Source organism: Arachis ipaensis, chromosome B10 (genome assembly GCF_000816755.2).
Source record: "Arachis ipaensis cultivar K30076 chromosome B10, Araip1.1, whole genome shotgun sequence".
Lineage (NCBI taxonomy): Eukaryota > Viridiplantae > Streptophyta > Magnoliopsida > Fabales > Fabaceae > Arachis > Arachis ipaensis.
The window spans coordinates 1,319,976-1,338,052 of record NC_029794.2 but is presented as its reverse complement, the minus strand read 5'-3'; the positions used below and the strand labels follow the sequence as shown (position 1 = coordinate 1,338,052).

The 18,077-nt window shown below is 33.5% G+C and overlaps 3 protein-coding genes across 3 annotated transcripts; 2 read left to right on the top strand and 1 right to left on the bottom strand.

Moving 5' to 3' along the window:
* Positions 476-4,501, top strand: LOC107619894. The gene is given in 5 exon segments (XM_021114318.1): positions 476-910; positions 1,841-1,907; positions 2,402-2,590; positions 2,593-2,805; positions 3,400-4,501. Coding segments are annotated over 5 exon segments (1,200 nt in total). The 5' UTR covers positions 476-808; the 3' UTR covers positions 4,029-4,501.
* On the top strand, positions 9,898-15,262 carry LOC107619892 (LRR receptor-like serine/threonine-protein kinase GSO1). The gene is made up of 3 exons (XM_016322130.2): positions 9,898-11,663; positions 12,801-13,589; positions 14,669-15,262. Exons 1-3 carry the CDS (start codon positions 10,142-10,144, stop codon positions 15,256-15,258), a joined length of 2,901 nt encoding a protein of 966 aa, XP_016177616.1. The 5' UTR covers positions 9,898-10,141; the 3' UTR covers positions 15,259-15,262.
* LOC107619891 (F-box/kelch-repeat protein At3g23880-like) lies at positions 16,662-18,077 on the bottom strand. The gene has a single exon (XM_016322129.2). The coding sequence runs from the start codon at positions 18,075-18,077 to the stop codon at positions 16,719-16,721; it is 1,359 nt and encodes a 452-aa protein (XP_016177615.1). The 3' UTR covers positions 16,662-16,718.

The following is an 18,077-nucleotide window of genomic DNA, read 5'->3' as shown; positions in this document are numbered from 1 at the left end:
TTTCACATCCTTTTTTTTTTAGAAAAACTATAGCCCACTTCAGTTTTTGGTTATAGAAACTCAAAACACTTAATTTAGTTCACTCGGCTGGAAAGGCCCCTGTTTATTTTTTTTTTTTTGGGTCATGAAAAGGCCCCTGTTGACTTTAAGCTTTTGCCCTAATGCATGCTTTTCGTTTGGGCCATTACTATTAAAATAAGAGAAAAATGAAAAAATTTTATTATTCATATTTTTCAAATAGATGGCCAGAGTTTGAACATGTAGCATCAGAACAAATTATGTGATAGCTTTTTCTCTCGGAAGGAGAGCTGATTTCTCTAGATAGCTAGAGCAACTACTTCGACAGGAAGCTTGTTTATCTTCGGTAGACAAAATTGTCCCATGCGAAATTTTTTAGGTTTGTTTTAATTTCAAAGCTAAATCTGTTCCTAAAAAAACAAAAAGAAAGAATAAAAAATGTGGAATATGTTGGAGGGTTCATCATCCAAAACCAGAAAGAGAAGCCAAATCGGTTCAACACAGATCACAGAAACACACCACACTCTCTTCACTCTCCACTCTTGAGCTCAAATTCAAACGCCGAATATAATATAATATGCTATAATATAATATTATTTAATTATTATCACTAATTCACATTAATATTAATTTAATATTAATATTCCCCCAAAATCATCAAATATGGGTTGATGTTCGTTCAGGATTTGTTCTTCTCAGGTTGAGCTTAATTCGAAGCTACTACAGCTTCTACAATCACACTAACTAACATATCATTAGTATAATTATTATTATTATTATTGTTGTTATTATGATTATGATTATGGGAAGCAGTAGCAGAATTGGTTCATCATTTTCTTCTTGCTTAGTGGCTCCTCTTCCTTCCCCTTTTAACCGTACAACACTTTTCCAGGTACGTTTTTTATATCAATCACCCCTAATTATGACCTGTCTTAATTTGTTTTATTAATTAATTTCATGTTTATGGTGTAATTATTTGTATCCATTTTCGTTCCATGAAAACTTAGTGCTTGGATTGACTAATAGTTACTTGAATAGGGTTATGTATGTATGGCTTATGCATTTGTTGATTAGGGTTATGCTTTTGCATGAGGTAGTGTGCAATTTGGCCCTCATTTGGTGATAGCTATTCTTAGTGTTAGGGCTCAAAAGAAAAAATTGAAAGAGGAAAAAGCTGCTGCCTAACTTATCTTGTGTGTTTAGCTAGCTGCTGTCTCCAATTTGATGGTTTTAGTGTTGTTATGATGACACACTCGACGGTAAGAGCGCGCTAGGAGCATCCAAGAATTTCTCCCTAGTTTTAAGCCTTGATTGATTACAACTATACACAACTTATTGGATTTAGATAGACAGCTTTTGGTTTTAGAGGACACTTCGAATCTGTTGGATTTCGGTGTAGCTCTTGAAGTTGCAGAATGAGGATCTCCCTGTTAGTATTGGATTAAGACTGGATAGGGTTTCGCTGCTGAATTTTCGTTCATCAGTAGAACTTGGACGAAAGTGGAAGATATGTAATCTAATGGTCGCAATTCACTTGGTCAAATGGATGTATGCATTCCAATAGTCACTGTATATATAATTATTTTTCTTCAATATGGTGATGATAGGCATGACATGTATAAATCTCAACAATGTCTACTTAGAGCTTTCTATATATTTAAACTACTAATCAAGCAATTGTGTAACTTGCCATACTTTAGTAACGCACTCTTGCTATCTTCTAGTTAAACTTCATTTCATTATCCTGTTCTGCTTCATTATCTTCGAGTATTGCTTGATTTACTCTTCAACTTGTGTGGCGTTCTTTTCATTCTATATTCAGTCAAGATTATCACAAGGGTTGTTTGTCAACAAACAAACTGCTGCCCAGCTGCAAATATATGCTAAAGGTAGCTTGCTTATCTATTCGGTGATTCATGAATCTCTGCATTCTGCAGTAAGCTTCTGTCAGCTGCTTTTTCTTCCTCTTTTAGAGATATGAATGTTACAAGTTACTCCTTAGATAAGTCTGTTAGCTGTAGATGGCTCTACACCTTTAAACTTTGGTCCATGTGCTGATTAGATCTTGGGGTTGAAAAGTGCAAATGACCCCTGAACTTCACACTTCAGTGAAAATTCCCTCCAGTAAGAACTGTTAATCATGGTATTATTGGAGGTTTTAATGCTGAAAAGGCTTTACATGTGCATATTTCATGAGAGTTCCATCAGATATTTAATTGTTTGCTTAATGGAGGGAATCCTTTGGCACAAAGTGTGAAGTTCACAAGTCTAATTTGTACCTGCATCAGCGCAAATGATGTGATCTAGGGGTTTCCTGACATGTATGAAATCCTCTGGATGTGTTCTCAGTTAACGTTCTTTTTTGTATTTCTATCATGGTTAGACAAGTCATGCCAGTTCAAGTTTATATATGGAATTCCAAAGTTAAAGGGAAGGTTCCAGAAACAGCATAATGCTCTCTCTGTTGTCTCTGAGGATCAACCACAAAGCACTGAGCTTGATGAAGCTGCTTTAGTTCCAGAAAGCGAAGATGCTATTGCTGAAGACATATCTACCATTGGCAACTCATCTTTTAATTATTGGGAAGTGATGGAAAACCAGGCTTTATATCATTCTATAACCGTCCATATGGAAAAGACAAGGAGACACTATCGTCAAAATCAGAAAAGAGTCAAAATAGCATCTTGTGGTTTGTGGGTCCTGCGGTCCTTGTTGCTTCTTTCATTTTTCCTTCACTCTATTTGCGCAAAGTGCTCTCCATCATTTTCGAAGACTCTTTGTTAACAGGTAAAGTTTCGATGGAAGAAAGCCTCTCTGTTTTGTTTGTTCATTGTATGTGTTTTGGTGATGCATTGTTTTGTCTTCACTCTGCAATACTGTTCTTGCATTTGGATGTAGTTCATATTAAGTAACTTATTGAACCGATGTGGGTAATATGTGCCATCTGCTGGTGAAGAAACCTGTGGTGCAAAGGGGAACTAATTTCATTTGGGGTTTTTAGTAATTGGAAAATGCTAGGGGAGCATTTTGGACTTTCTGAACGTGGATATGCTGCTCATCGATTAATTTGGAATTATTGTTTCTCGATATAAAATCAATTAACAATAGTCATTGGACTGAAAATGAGACTTAATTAAACCACAAGCATAATTCATCATAAATTTTGGGCTGAAGTTGATAAAACTTTTACAAATATTGAACCTGGTTTAGAAATTTAATTTTTTAGTCCGAGTAGCGGGGAAAAGCATGACTTAGTAATTGTAGTAATTCTTGGGGTCTGCATGTATAATTGCTTGCTTGAAATCTTTTTAGTTCTCTTTCTTTCTTTCTTTATACATATTTGGCTCTCTTCTCTGAACTGACAGCTTTCTTCATCTACAGATTTCCTCATATTATTCTTCACAGAAGCAATTTTCTATTGTGGTGTTGCGGTATATCTTTATCTACTAGACCGATTAAGGAGACCCATGCAACAAGAAACCGCTACAACCAGTCGAGATACTCTGCCCTCTCAGTTGGGACATCGCGTCTCTTCTGTTGCTACCCTGGTGCTTAGTCTCGTAATTCCTATGGTCACTATGGGTTTGGTCTGGCCGTGGACTGGTCCTGCTGCATCCGCAACTCTTGCTCCATACCTGGTTGGTATAGTTGTCCAATTTGCATTTGAACAGTATGCAAGATATCGAAAATCACCTGAGATAAATCTGGTGCATCTGATACTGAGATAACTCAATGATACAGATCTTAATGCAAATTTACATCAACAACTTCTACTAATAGATTGTTATTGACAGGTGTATAGATTGCACCAACTAAATAGAGCAGCACAACTGGTGACTGCTTTATCATTTACAGTTAGAGGAGCTGAGATGACCTCACACAACATGGCTATAAATAACTCTCTGGGTACCCTTTTGAATGTCCTACAATTCCTTGGTGTGATTTGCATTTGGTCCCTGTCAAGCTTCCTCATGAGATTTATACCTCCTGCTTCCACCGCGGCGCAGTAAAAGTAAACAATTTCCTTGTAAAGTTTGTTTAGAACTTGGAATTGATCCTCTCATGTTGATTTTTCATACGAACTTCCATGTGTAATCTCTCACCTTTCATTCTGCTTGTCAAGTGTTTTGTATTGATTCCTTATTTTAAATGAAGGGTAAAAGATCACACCTAACAAGGTTATGTGAAAAATCAACCTAAGAAGATCCGTTTCCCATGGATCAAGGCACCTCTTACCTTCAACAAAATGTTAAAATCTAATTGAACATTTATACACGAATCCTCTTGACTCATCCAGAATAAATTTGAGGTTGCAAGATATTGTAAATGAGGGCTCACAATATAGAAGAAGCAAACAGGAGGAAGAAACATTTGTAGAATTGTAGTTATACTTTTGCATATCATGTTTTATATTAAGTACTATGCCTTAGTAGATATTCATTTTGGGAACGAGATCACAATGTATTTTAATTAGGGTACCTATTCACATGAAGATGTTTTCATATAAAGATGATAGTTAACGATATAAATACTTATGATATTAAGTAATTTAGTCAAATATGTCAAATAATCTAATAAATTAATAATTCACGAGTTATCATTCCCACGAGAAGAAGAAGTCGTCTTCAATTAATTCAGTTCATTATTTACTATTTTTTCTTTTTGATTAATTGTGGTTTTTCCATAAGAGTTGCATGACTGCATGTCATCCTATGATCTAGGGAGTTAAAGTTGTGCAAGGTGGTAATTTTTTGTATTTTTACCTTCAAATCAATATTAACTAAATCTATGAATAATCGAAAGAAATTAATGTATTTTTGTTAGATGTGTAACAGCCATTATATGAAAATCAAAGCATCCATGTGTGATCAGTTTTGTATTTTTTGTAAAAAGTGCAAAGATATTCAAATGTTTATACACCCCAGCGTTTTCCAACAAAAGGTTATAATTTGTATACCAAACTTAAACCTTAATAATAAATTATAAGCTATGTAAACCAATTTGAGTTATTCGAGCAGTCATTTCATTCGTCCGCTTAAACAAGTGTCGGAGATTCAAATTTCACTTTGTGTATACTTAGATCTGCGACGAATTAGTCTTTAGTTTATCGGGTCGAGAATACCAAAGGCATCAACCATCAAGAGGCTTTTGGTGGCCAGCATGGTGAAGTGATTTGTGCATGCTAGCCATTAATAAAAAGCACTTTGCTAGCATGTGTTGATGTGTATATACTATATATGAAGATCATAGTGATAATATAAGCACTCGTGGTATCCCAAAAATGTGGAAGCACTAAGGCTGCGTTTGTTTCCGAGAACAGGACAACAAGACACTAAGGACAGGACAAGGCACTGATGGACATAAATATAAAAATTTTATGTTCTTGTATTCAGTTTGGTGATAAACTAGAACAAATTATAAAAATCTAATTTATTCTCATTTTTTTTTTATTCAAAAAATTTGAGATGAAAAATATAATAATAAAAAAATATAATTATAAAAAATTAACAAAAATAATGAAAAAATAAAAAATAAGTTGTGTCTCTTGTTAGTGTTTCCGTGTTCTTCCTGTCAGGATGGACACAAAATACACTAATTCATTGTCTATGGATACATTGTCTCTGTCCATATCTCCTCTGCTAAATACAATTTTATGTCTCAGTATCCTGTCTCTGTAAACAAACGCAGCCTAAGTTACTAGTGCTTCACATCGACATTATTTATTTGTACTTACATATCTTACAATATCGTAAATAAATAGTTTCCATTTTGTACATCTACAACTACAATACGTGTATACAATATTTTTTTTTTCATGACTAGGACTTTAGCAAACTCTACTGAATATTCATCATTATTTTTATGAGTTGCTTGTTCATGAATCTTTAGAAATATTGAGCCAAGATGGTGATAGCAGTATAACACTGAAATATGAAAGATTACGTGCCTTGTTTTTATGTGATTGGTTAACATATATATAGAATCTTCATAAAAATAAAAAGTAAAAACTAATCTCATGCGGATGCAAATTTTTCATTAAACAAAAGGCAATTAGGCAAAAGAACATCTTGCCAAACAATTTTAGAGTACGTTTGGTTTGTATTTTCATTTTTTGTTTTCATTTTTAGTATTTTTTATTTTCTAGAGTGAAAAAAAAATAAAAATAATAAAATTTTATTTTTTATTTTTTACTCATGTTTTCACTTTTTCTTTTACAAAATTTAAAAAATAAAAAATAATAAAAATAAAAACAGAAAATGAAAACATAAACCAAACACGTCCTTCAATTTTTAACCAACACCACATTCTCTAGTCTATTACTCTATTTCATTTCATTCAATAGTTGAATGTTAGCTGAATCAAACATATGCTATAGTAACTAACTTATTTTGGTCACGACTCAAAGATAAAGTAATCTTTTGAATCACATTACGATTATGATTATCATTGGTATAACCTACCTAATTTATAGATGGATTTTTTTTGTTTTAGTTCGGTTTTTCTTAATTTTAAGAGTAATTATTTAAATTAGTTTTTGAGATTTTTAAATTGGATACTTTAATCTCTCAAATTTTAAAATAGACAAAAAACAATTCTCAACGTTTACTTCCGTTTGATAATATATTCTCTAACTGTTCAATACAATGTTAACTCGCACACGTAGTCGTTAATTAAGTGTTTACATGTACAAAATGGACAAATTAGTTTACATAATGAAATATAAAAAGAGTTCTCGAAAAGTTTAAAAAATTTCAAAACAATTATTTCGATAATCAAAACAGTCCCTCACATACTAGAATAGCAATTTTTTATTATTAGATGAGTGTCGAAATAAAAAAAAATGCAAACAATATATCTCATTTAAATTAGAGTAATTATCCAAATCAGTTCATGAGATTTTTAAAATTGAACATTTTAATCTCTTAAATTTTAAAATACATAAATAATTTTTAACATTTATTTTCTTTAGACAATAATACAGATTCACTCTAATTTAATTTGAAAAGTGAGATACAAATAAGTTTCTAAAAATTTTTAAAATCTCAAATAGTTCTTGAAAAATTTTAAAAATTTTAAAACAATCATTTCAATTAAATAAATCAAATTTAAAATAATTAAGACTGTTTTGTATATTTTGAAACTTATGAAACTAAATTGTCCGATATTAAAAACCTTAAAATTAATTTGGGTAATTACTTTTTAGATTAAGTGCTTGTAATACACCAAACCTCAAATAGTTTTAACTTTTAACACTCATTAACTTGTAACCTCAAGTTATTGTGTTTGTTTTCTCCTATGTTTAGTTATCATATTTAACATCGAATTAAGGAGGAAGAAAAAACACAAACCACCTAGTAAGCTGCAACAAGACATGACGCCACAAAACAAATCTAATCTAAGATAAAGGATATGTTCTGAAATCTCAATCTCTAGGGACACTTAAGAATGTGATGTGCTTCACACGTGGATAAAGCAAACACAAGTTAACCAAGGAAAGCAATAAGCTAGCATAATGTAAAATTCATAATATTATGGTGATTCAACTTTCTCATATATAATGATGAATTCATACTCACTTTCTCAGATACCATTATGCACGCTTGTAATCTTAGGCTCTTATTGCCTTTTCTTTCTTTGTGGATATTGATAACTCTAAAAGCTTCTTTTCACACTAAGGTCACAGTAATTGGACAGGTTCATGTATGTTATACAAATATTATATTAACATATTTGGAGTTGCAATTTTGCATTTATTAGACGACATAATCGGTATAAAAATATTATTCATACACCAAATATTTTTTATATTTGTATAAACGGAGTAATTTAAATAAAGACGTCTAAAATATTTTTTTTAAAGATATTTTTTAGTAATTAAAATTTAACACATATAATTGATTAAATCGTGTTATTTTTATCAAAATTAAGTCAGATAAATTAATTTGACCGAAAAAATAGTAAATTAAATCTTAAACTAGTCTAAATTAATATTATTTTTTATAGAAAATAACTACAATATCTTTATTATAGAAAATGATTAAAATACTCCTATTATATATATTAATTTTAAGAATCCTAAATTCGAATCCTTTACTTATCTGCCGTCATAGGGTTATAATTTAGAGTTTTCAAAATTAATATATATAAAATAGGAGTATTTTAGTTAATAGCGTTATATATGAGTATTTTAGTCATTTTCTATAATATTAATTTAGACTAATTCAAGATTTGATTCATTATTTTTTTGATCAAATTAATTTATCTGACCTAATTATAACAAAAATAACACGATTTAATTAATTATATATGTCAAATTTTAATTACTAAAAAATATCTTTAAAAAAACACGTATATGTACTTATATAAATATACGGTTGTTATTAATTAATAAGACGAAGAAAATCTACGTTGATTGTTAATAAGATACTGGTGTTAAAATAGTGTTTATTATATAAAAAAAATTATAAATGTAGCAAAATTGTAACCAACTTATGCATATTTGGTTGACAATTTTGTAGTAGAATTGACCATAGCACTTGCAATCCTGTTGACTTACGACAAAACTTCTTTTCAATATATTTAAGAATTTGTATTATGATTTTCTTTTCCTTAAAAGCAATATTAGTAGAAGGATAGAAAGTGACCTCATTATGATGTCACCTTTTTCTATTATGCATGAGTGCACCATTAATAAAACCCACCATATCCTATGCTTAACAATTTAATTACACATGCCACAAAGTAAAATATTTTATTTGTTGCCAATACTGGAAAGGATGAAAAAGTTGTTGAAACTCAAAAGGTGTAAAGGTATCTACACTTTTATCAGATAAATTGTAAGTTGAACAAGTTCATAATCTACCATATCTGCAAAAAACTCAACTTTATTTTCACACTTAGCATGGCTACTCTTCCACTAGAACTACTATTAGTTTGATTATGATCTTACATCTTCTTATAGAATTTCATGTACAATTGTTGCTTATTGCTTCTTCCTTCATTTCCTATTCTTTTCTTGCTACTTTCCTTCTCTGCTTCTCAGAATTTGAGCCTTTGTTGATTCTTTTTTGCCTCTCAGAGCTTATTACCCTTTGGACCATTTTATCAGTTTCTTAAATCCTTAGCATGAAACTCAAATTGGTCCAATCCAAAATGGATTCCATTTTCATGTGCCATTGTTTTCTATTGTTTACCATATTGCAAACAGTTTTTGTTACAACTCTTGGAGATAGTGAAAGAGATTCCTACTGGCTTCTGAGAATCAAATCAGAACTTGTTGATCCATTAGAAGTCATGAGAAACTGGTCTCCAAGAACAAATCTGTGTAGCTGGAATGGATTAACATGTGAAGAAGTGGATGATAATGATGATGATGAGACACATGTTGTAGGCTTGAATCTTTCTAGCTCAGGAATTTCAGGTTCTATCTCTGTTGATTTCAGCAACCTCATTCATCTTCAGGAGCTTGATTTGTCTTCGAATTCTCTCACCGGATGCATCCCTTCTGAGCTTGGTAATCTTCAAAATCTAAGAACATTGCTACTTTACTCAAACAATCTATCTTGTAAAATTCCTGCAGAGATAGGTAATTTGAACAAGTTGCAAGTTCTTAGACTTGGAGATAACATGCTGAAAGGCGAAATTCCGAATAGCATTGGAAAATTGAGTGAGTTGAAAGTGTTGGGACTGGCCAATTGCAACCTTAACGGAAGCATACCAACTGAGATTGGTAACTTGAAGCATCTAACAACACTTGATTTGCAGGTTAACAGTCTTAGTGGCATCATATCCCAAGAGATTCAAGCTTGTGAAGAGCTCGAAAATTTCGCAGCATCGAACAACATGCTTGAAGGAGAGATACCCTTTTCTATACTCAAAACTCTATTTTCACACTTAGCATGGCTACTCTTCCACTAGAACTACTATTAGTTTGATTATGATCTTACATCTTCTTATAGAATTTCATGTACAATTGTTGCTTATTGCTTCTTCCTTCATTTCCTATTCTTTTCTTGCTACTTTCCTTCTCTGCTTCTCAGAATTTGAGCCTTTGTTGATTCTTTTTTGCCTCTCAGAGCTTATTACCCTTTGGACCATTTTATCAGTTTCTTAAATCCTTAGCATGAAACTCAAATTGGTCCAATCCAAAATGGATTCCATTTTCATGTGCCATTGTTTTCTATTGTTTACCATATTGCAAACAGTTTTTGTTACAACTCTTGCAGATAGTGAAAGAGATTCCTATTGGCTTCTGAGAATCAAATCAGAACTTGTTGATCCATTAGAAGTCATGAGAAACTGGTCTCCAAGAACAAATCTGTGTAGCTGGAATGGATTAACATGTGAAGAAGTGGATGATAATGATGATGATGAGACACATGTTGTAGGCTTGAATCTTTCTAGCTCAGGAATTTCAGGTTCTATCTCTGTTGATTTCAGCAACCTCATTCATCTTCAGGAGCTTGATTTGTCTTCGAATTCTCTCACCGGATGCATCCCTTCTGAGCTTGGTAATCTTCAAAATCTAAGTACATTGCTACTTTACTCAAACAATCTATCTTGTAAAATTCCTGCAGAGATAGGTAATTTGAACAAGTTGCAAGTTCTTAGACTTGGAGATAACATGCTGAAAGGCGAAATTCCGAATAGCATTGGAAAATTGAGTGAGTTGAAAGTGTTGGGACTGGCCAATTGCAACCTTAACGGAAGCATACCAACTGAGATTGGTAACTTGAAGCATCTAACAACACTTGATTTGCAGGTTAACAGTCTTAGTGGCATCATATCCCAAGAGATTCAAGCTTGTGAAGAGCTCGAAAATTTCGCAGCATCGAACAACATGCTTGAAGGAGAGATACCCTTTTCTATAGGGTCACTCAAAACATTGAAGATTCTGAATTTGGCTAATAACAGTTTATCTGGTTCAATCCCTTCATCATTGAGTAGTCTTTCAAACTTGACATACCTGAATTTGCTTGGAAACAAATTGAATGGCGAAATTCCTTCGGAACTCAATGGTTTGAGCCGGCTGCAGAAGCTTGACTTGTCCAGAAATAACCTCTCTGGATCACTGACACTCCTTAACAGCAAACTACAGAATCTTGTAACTATGGTTCTGTCGGATAATGCTTTAACAGGTAGTATCCCAAGTGGCTTCTGCTTCAGAGGTTCAAAACTTGAGCAGTTGTTCGTGGCAAGGAACGAGCTATCTGGGAAGTTTCCATTGGAGATACTCAACTGCTCCTCGATTCAACAGTTAGATCTTTCGGATAATCGCTTCAACAGAGAACTTCCCTCCGATTTGGACAAACTACAGAACCTCACAGATCTTGTGTTGAATAACAACAGTTTCACCGGTTCTCTGCCTCGAGAAATCGGAAATATTAGTACCTTACAAGGTCTTTTCTTGTTTGGCAACTTCTTCACAGGAAGAATTCCAGATGAGATTGGAAGACTACAGAGATTGAACACCATTTACCTTTATGATAATCAGATGAATGGACCTATACCAAAAGAGTTAACAAACTGCACAAGCCTAAGGGAAATAGACTTCTTTGGAAACCAATTTTCTGGGAACATACCAGAGAATATTGGTAAGCTTAAGGACTTAGTTGTTCTCCATTTAAGGCAGAATGAGTTTTCAGGTCCAATTCCTTCAAGCATGGGACACTGTAAGATGCTACAGTTGTTGGCATTAGCAGATAACAGGTTTTCAGGTTCAATACCTTCCACATTCAGTTACCTTTCAGAACTTAGTACCATTACCCGTTACAATAACTCATTTGAAGGACCTCTTCCTACTTCACTCTTTCTTCTCAAGAACCTAAAGATCATTAATTTCTCACACAACAAGTTCAGTGGAAGTTTGTTTCCTCTCACTGGCTCAAATTCTCTCACTGTTTTGGACTTAACCAACAACAGCTTCTCGGGTCCAATCCCTTCTAGTCTAGCAGAGTCGTCGAACCTCGTTCGTATCCGGCTCGCGCAGAATTGCCTTACAGGAAGCATTCCTTCTGAATTAGGCAAGCTTTCAGCTCTCAACTTTCTTGATCTGTCATTCAACAATTTAACAGGGGATGTGCCACCACAACTCTCACTGTGTCATAATATCGAACACCTTCTGCTCAATAATAACAGACCTTCGGAAGTCAATGGTTTGAGCCGGCTGCAGAAGCTTGACTTGTCCAGAAATAACCTCTCTGGATCACTGACACTCCTTAACAGCAAACTACAGAATCTTGTAACTATGGTTCTGTCGGATAATGCTTTAACAGGTAGTATCCCAAGTGGCTTCTGCTTCAGAGGTTCAAAACTTGAGCAGTTGTTCGTGGCAAGGAACGAGCTATCTGGGAAGTTTCCATTGGAGATACTCAACTGCTCCTCAATTCAACAGTTAGATCTTTCGGATAATCGCTTCAACAGAGAACTTCCCTCTGATTTGGACAAACTACAGAACCTCACAGATCTTGTGTTGAATAACAACAGTTTCACCGGTTCTCTGCCTCGAGAAATCGGAAATATTAGTACGTTACAAGGTCTTTTCTTGTTTGGCAACTTCTTCACAGGAAGAATTCCAGATGAAATTGGAAGACTACAGAGATTGAACACCATTTACATTTATGATAATCAGATGAATGGACCTATACCAAAAGAGTTAACAAACTGCACAAGCCTAAGGGAAATAGACTTCTTTGGAAATCAATTTTCTGGGAACATACCAGAGAATATTGGTAAGCTTAAGGACTTAGTTGTTCTCCATTTAAGGCAGAATGAGTTTTCAGGTCCAATTCCTTCAAGCATGGGACACTGTAAGATGCTACAGTTGTTGGCATTAGCAGATAACAGGTTTTCAGGTTCAATACCTTCCACATTCAGTTACCTTTCAGAACTTAGTACCATTACCCTTTACAATAACTCATTTGAAGGACCTCTTCCTAATTCACTCTTTCTTCTCATGAACCTAAAGATCATTAATTTCTCACACAACAAGTTCAGTGGAAGTTTGTTTCCTCTCACTGGCTCAAATTCTCTCACTGTTTTGGACTTAACCAACAACAGCTTCTCGGGTCCAATCCCTTCTAGTCTAGCAGAGTCGTCGAACCTCGTTCGTATCCGGCTCGCGCAGAATTGCCTTACAGGAAGCATTCCTTCTGAATTAGGCAAGCTTTCAGCTCTCAACTTTCTTGATCTGTCATTCAACAATTTAACAGGGGATGTGCCACCACAACTCTCACTGTGTCATAATATCGAACACCTTCTGCTCAATAATAACAGATTCACTGGTCAAATATCTCCATGGTTGGGAAAACTGAAAGAACTTGGTGAATTAGACCTCTCATTCAATGACTTCCATGGCAAGGTACCTAATGAGATTGGTGAATGCTCAAATCTACTTAAGCTTTCTCTCCATCACAACAATCTCTCAGGTGAAATCCCTCATGAAATTGGAAACCTCACTTCTCTCAATGTCTTGAACTTGCAAAGTAATAGCCTCTCTGGCCTCATTCCATCAACAATTCAGCATTGCACAAAGCTTTATGAGCTAAGGCTCTCACAGAACTTCTTAACTGGTAAGTTATACTAAGATTCTTCTTCTATACATTTTTCATTTTCAATAACATATTATATACTCTTATGCTTAACATAAAATATTTAGTAATAACTCAAATCAGCTCCTAACAAAGTTTTAGTCAAACAATTTAGTCTTCAACAAATCAGTCTTTATATCAGATTGTTCCTCTATATAAAGGAATTGATCTGAGAATTTTAAAATTTTTTAAAAACTATCGTATCTTTAACATAATCTTTTGAGTCTTCCAATGTATCATTTCTAAGTCCAATAAAATTCATAAATATACGAAAAAATTATGTCAAATAGAGATATTTTCTTTCGACTATCTTTTGATTGTTAATATAATATATAAGAACCACTCCTACAAAGAGTACTACATCCTTGATATTTGATTTGTCTAATTTTTTAGACAAAATTTAACTTGAGAATTAATGTCTTAAAAGATTAAAAACTGATTTGTTAATTAAAATTCGTTGAGGATTAAATTGTTCGACTAAAAACTCTTTGAGAATGGATTTAGAATACTTTTCTAAAATTATACCTTTTATCGTATCGTATCTAATATTTGTATATGTGTCCATGTGACATATTAGATAATTTTACAAAGAAATCTTGTAAAATATAAATTTTTTCTTCGACTATGTTTTAATTGTGAATATATAAGAACTACTACTACAAAGAATACTACATTCTTAATATCTTATTTATCTAACATTTTAGACAAAATTTAATGTGAAAATTAATATGTCCAACAAAATAAAAAATTAAAAACTGATTTATTAATTAAAATTCGTTGAGAGTTAAATTGTCAAACTAAAATCTTTTTGAAAACGAATTTAGGACATGAGGAATGCTATGGGGCCATCAATTTTTGTGATTTGTAGCCATCAAATAGCCATCAATGATGGTTTTAATGGTGTAAGATTGGTGTGAGATTTCATCAAATAACTCACTTTTTTTTACACATGCTGGTCAGAATTTAACAAAATTGCTGGCCACTAGGCTTTTCCTTTAGGACATTACTCTAAAATGATATATTGTAAGGAATTATATGTATATTGCTGATATGCATATTAGGTAATATACCATTTGAGCTTGGAGGGGTAACTGAGCTGCAAGTAATATTGGACCTAAGCAGAAACCAATTTTCTGGGGTGATTCCATCATCCATTGGAAACTTAATGAAGCTTGAAAGACTTGATCTTTCTTTCAATGAACTTGAAGGTGAAGTTCCTCCTTCACTTGGCAAACTCACAAGCCTCCATGTTTTGAACCTCTCAAACAACCACCTTCATGGCAAGATTCCTTCAACATTTTCACAGTTTCCAATGAGTTCATTCCTCAACAATGATGCCAACTTGTGTGGACCACCATTATTGGTTTCTTGCATAGAATCTTCTAGTGAGAAAATTCAGATGTCAAACACAGAAGTGGCAGCAATAATAGTTGCCATTGTTTTCACTTCAACATTGATATGCTTAGTGATGTTATATTTAATGTTGAGAATCTGGTGCAATTGGAGAAAAGTAGCTATTGTTTCAAGTGAAGAAGTTGATGAGAATCATAAGAAGGAAGAGAGCATTAGATTCTGCTTTTCTGATCATAACACAAAGAATGGAGAGTATTTGAATATGAACTCCAATGATGCTACCTCTCTTTCATTTTAATCTCTGAAAAAATAGTATTTTTAAGTTTCTTTAATTAGTTCATCTCTTTTTTATTTCTTTGTTTTTAGTTCTGTTTACGTAAATTTTGATCTTTCTAAATAGTCCAAAAAATATTTATATAAATATCAAATTTTTTCGATCCCCTTATGTTACCAACAGCATTTCTGTCAACTTCTGCCAACTCTTATTTATAACTTGGCAGATAATATATTGATACCCTATACTTTTCTTTTTTATATATATAATATCAATTAGTTGATAAATTAAAAAATTTTTAAAATATAATATGATAACAATTTCTATCTTGCCTATTTAATTTGGCAAAAAGGGTGAGTCATGTGAGATATTACACATATAATATTCATATATACTAGTTATTTTGAATCTAGAGTGTACATTCCTATCATTTAGTTGGAATAAGGTAATTTTTTTGTTTCTCTCTTTGGTCTTCTTTAATATGTGTATAAATATTTATTGACTTAAACCAACATAAAGATGAATGGAATAAAATTTCATGAAATATGAAATTTAGTTACTCTCTTTGTTTTTATAATTTTATCAAATTTATATTAGATTTTTATATTTTTTTAATTGGATTCATACATTACTTTTAATTTTGTAATTATATTTTTTTGTATTAAAAGTATTAAAATTAAAAAAATATTCTTTCCAAAAAATATGTCAATTTAAAAACAATTAGGCCCTGCTCAGCTATATTACCTAACAAATTAACATTTGATGGAAAAAATAGAGACTGAAGTGAACTAATTAATCTCAATTAATAATGTACGGAATTTTGTTTTTAGAAGGCCAAAATTGATATATAAGATTATTATTATTGATTGAATCGTTCTTGTATTTGAATTAATCATAAGAAAGTGAAAATTCAAGTGTAATTACTTCAAGTTGATAGTTGAAAGTCGTTAGATGAAAATTTAGTCAAATCAGTCAAATCATCTAACTGCTCTCAGTTATCAATTTTACGTGAAGTCGACTGCATTTGAGTTTTTACCTTATTAAAAATGGTTTATTTCACTATAATTGAGATACTCCCATATTAAATAAGGTGTTACATAGCACTTGCACCTGAATCTTTGCAGAAATTGCACTCGCAGTTTTGTAAAATCAAACTCATGTAAAACATAAATTAGGATATTCTTCAGCAAATGAATAGGCTTAAGAGATGGATTAGCAAGTTTTTTTTTTTTAACAAAGATAATTGAGTATGAGGAGTTTATGTCATTTGAGCTATAACTCATTAGCAAAATTTAAAAAGATATGTGACTCAAACCCGCAAACTCTTAATTGAGTATGGAGAGTCTATGCCATTTGAGCCATAACTCATTAGCGAGTTGGAAGATTAAATAAAATAAAAAGTACATTACACTCTTAAATTATCCATCTAAATCTAATATTAAAATAACCATCATAATAAATTGAATATCCATTGTTCATATTGTTTACTTAACATCCCCCGGTAATAAAGTTATGGATTCAACAGAGATATTATTCACCAAATGAATAGGCTTAAGAGATAGGGTTGGCTTAAATAACCGTATTTGAGATGATGAGCAAGTTGGAAGACCAAAGTGCGAGGGTGAAACTAAGCTTTCATGATAGATGTGAAAGATCCATCCGCCTGGACCATGAGACAAAGGAGGGAGTTGGGGAATGCCAGCAGCGGAGCTGTCAATACTAGGAAAATCTATGCTGCCATCATTTAAGTTACACAAAACAAACTTGCCACTAGGAGACAACACCAGTAGAACATCATTTTTCAACATGTACATAGGCTCTAATGCATAAGATGAACGAGGATTAACGAGCAGTGGGTGGTGGGGGATTATGGCCAATCTAGTCCAAGATTGAGGAACTCCATACTCCTTCATCATCCAGAGAGTCCAATGAGTTTGCTTGGTCTCATAACAAACAGCAAGACAACCCCTCAAGATACCCAGTCGGGGAAACACACAGAGAGCATCATCTGAATCCCTACTGGGAAGCGGAAACTGACTATAAGTCTCTTTCACCAAGTCGAGGGAAAGAACTGCGACAAAACTAGTACGACCGCTGCAAAGAAGCCAATTAAGGGTGCCAGTGCCACTTACAAAAAGCCCTGCCGTATTCATCAGAGTATCCTCGTTATATGGGAAATCCTGAATTGTTCTCCAGGTAGATTTTGGGCCGAATGTGAAAATTCTGGTGACAGATCCACCTGATTTCTCGATCTTTTTCTCAACTAAGAAAAGCTTATACTTGTCGTTCACATGATCATAACCGAATCCACAGACGTAGAAGATACGACCAATTTCAAGCGGCTGAGATGTGAATCCGGTGCAGGGGTTCCACAGCATGGCACTCTCGTTATCGTTCAAGCACAGCAATCCATTACAAGAGCCAATGATGAGAAGGCGTCCCTCATAGGCAACTACTTTGGTGGATTCATGGGGACGGTTCTCGAACACAGATCGGACGGAGAAAACTCCGATTACGGGGTAGTATTTTTGCCAGGAGCTATAATAGGCAATACGCGGGTCGGTCAAGGCTGGATCCACCGCCATTGAACGTCGAAGGTGGTCCTTGGCAAATCGGGAACTGGAAATTAGGGTTCTCCATGAACTGCAGACGCTGTTCCTTAATCGAACAAGAGACCTTGCCGGAATCCTCAGCAGGATTTCCTCTATGAGCTCGTCCAGAAGAATAGGCGGTGGTTTTGTGGTGGTACAGCGGAGCAGTTCCGGCCACTCCTCGGTGGTTGTGACAACCTTGCCCTTCCTCGCAACACTATCATCATCGTCAGGAATGGGACCCCTCTTCAT

What these genes read in the sequence shown, in the direction of transcription:
- LOC107619891 (XM_016322129.2), bottom strand. Translation starts at nt 18,077, where the DNA reads ATGAAGAGGGGTCCCATTCCTGACGATGATGATAGTGTTGCGAGGAAG.
- LOC107619892 (XM_016322130.2), top strand. Translation starts at nt 10,142, where the DNA reads ATGAAACTCAAATTGGTCCAATCCAAAATGGATTCCATTTTCATGTGC. An exon ending in AAGGCAGAATGAGTTTTCAG is followed by an intron (nt 11,664 to 12,800) that starts GTCCAATTCCTT and finishes ATGAGTTTTCAG; the next exon opens with GTCCAATTCCTTCAAGCATG. An exon ending in CTCACAGAACTTCTTAACTG is followed by an intron (nt 13,590 to 14,668) that starts GTAAGTTATACT and finishes TATGCATATTAG; the next exon opens with GTAATATACCATTTGAGCTT.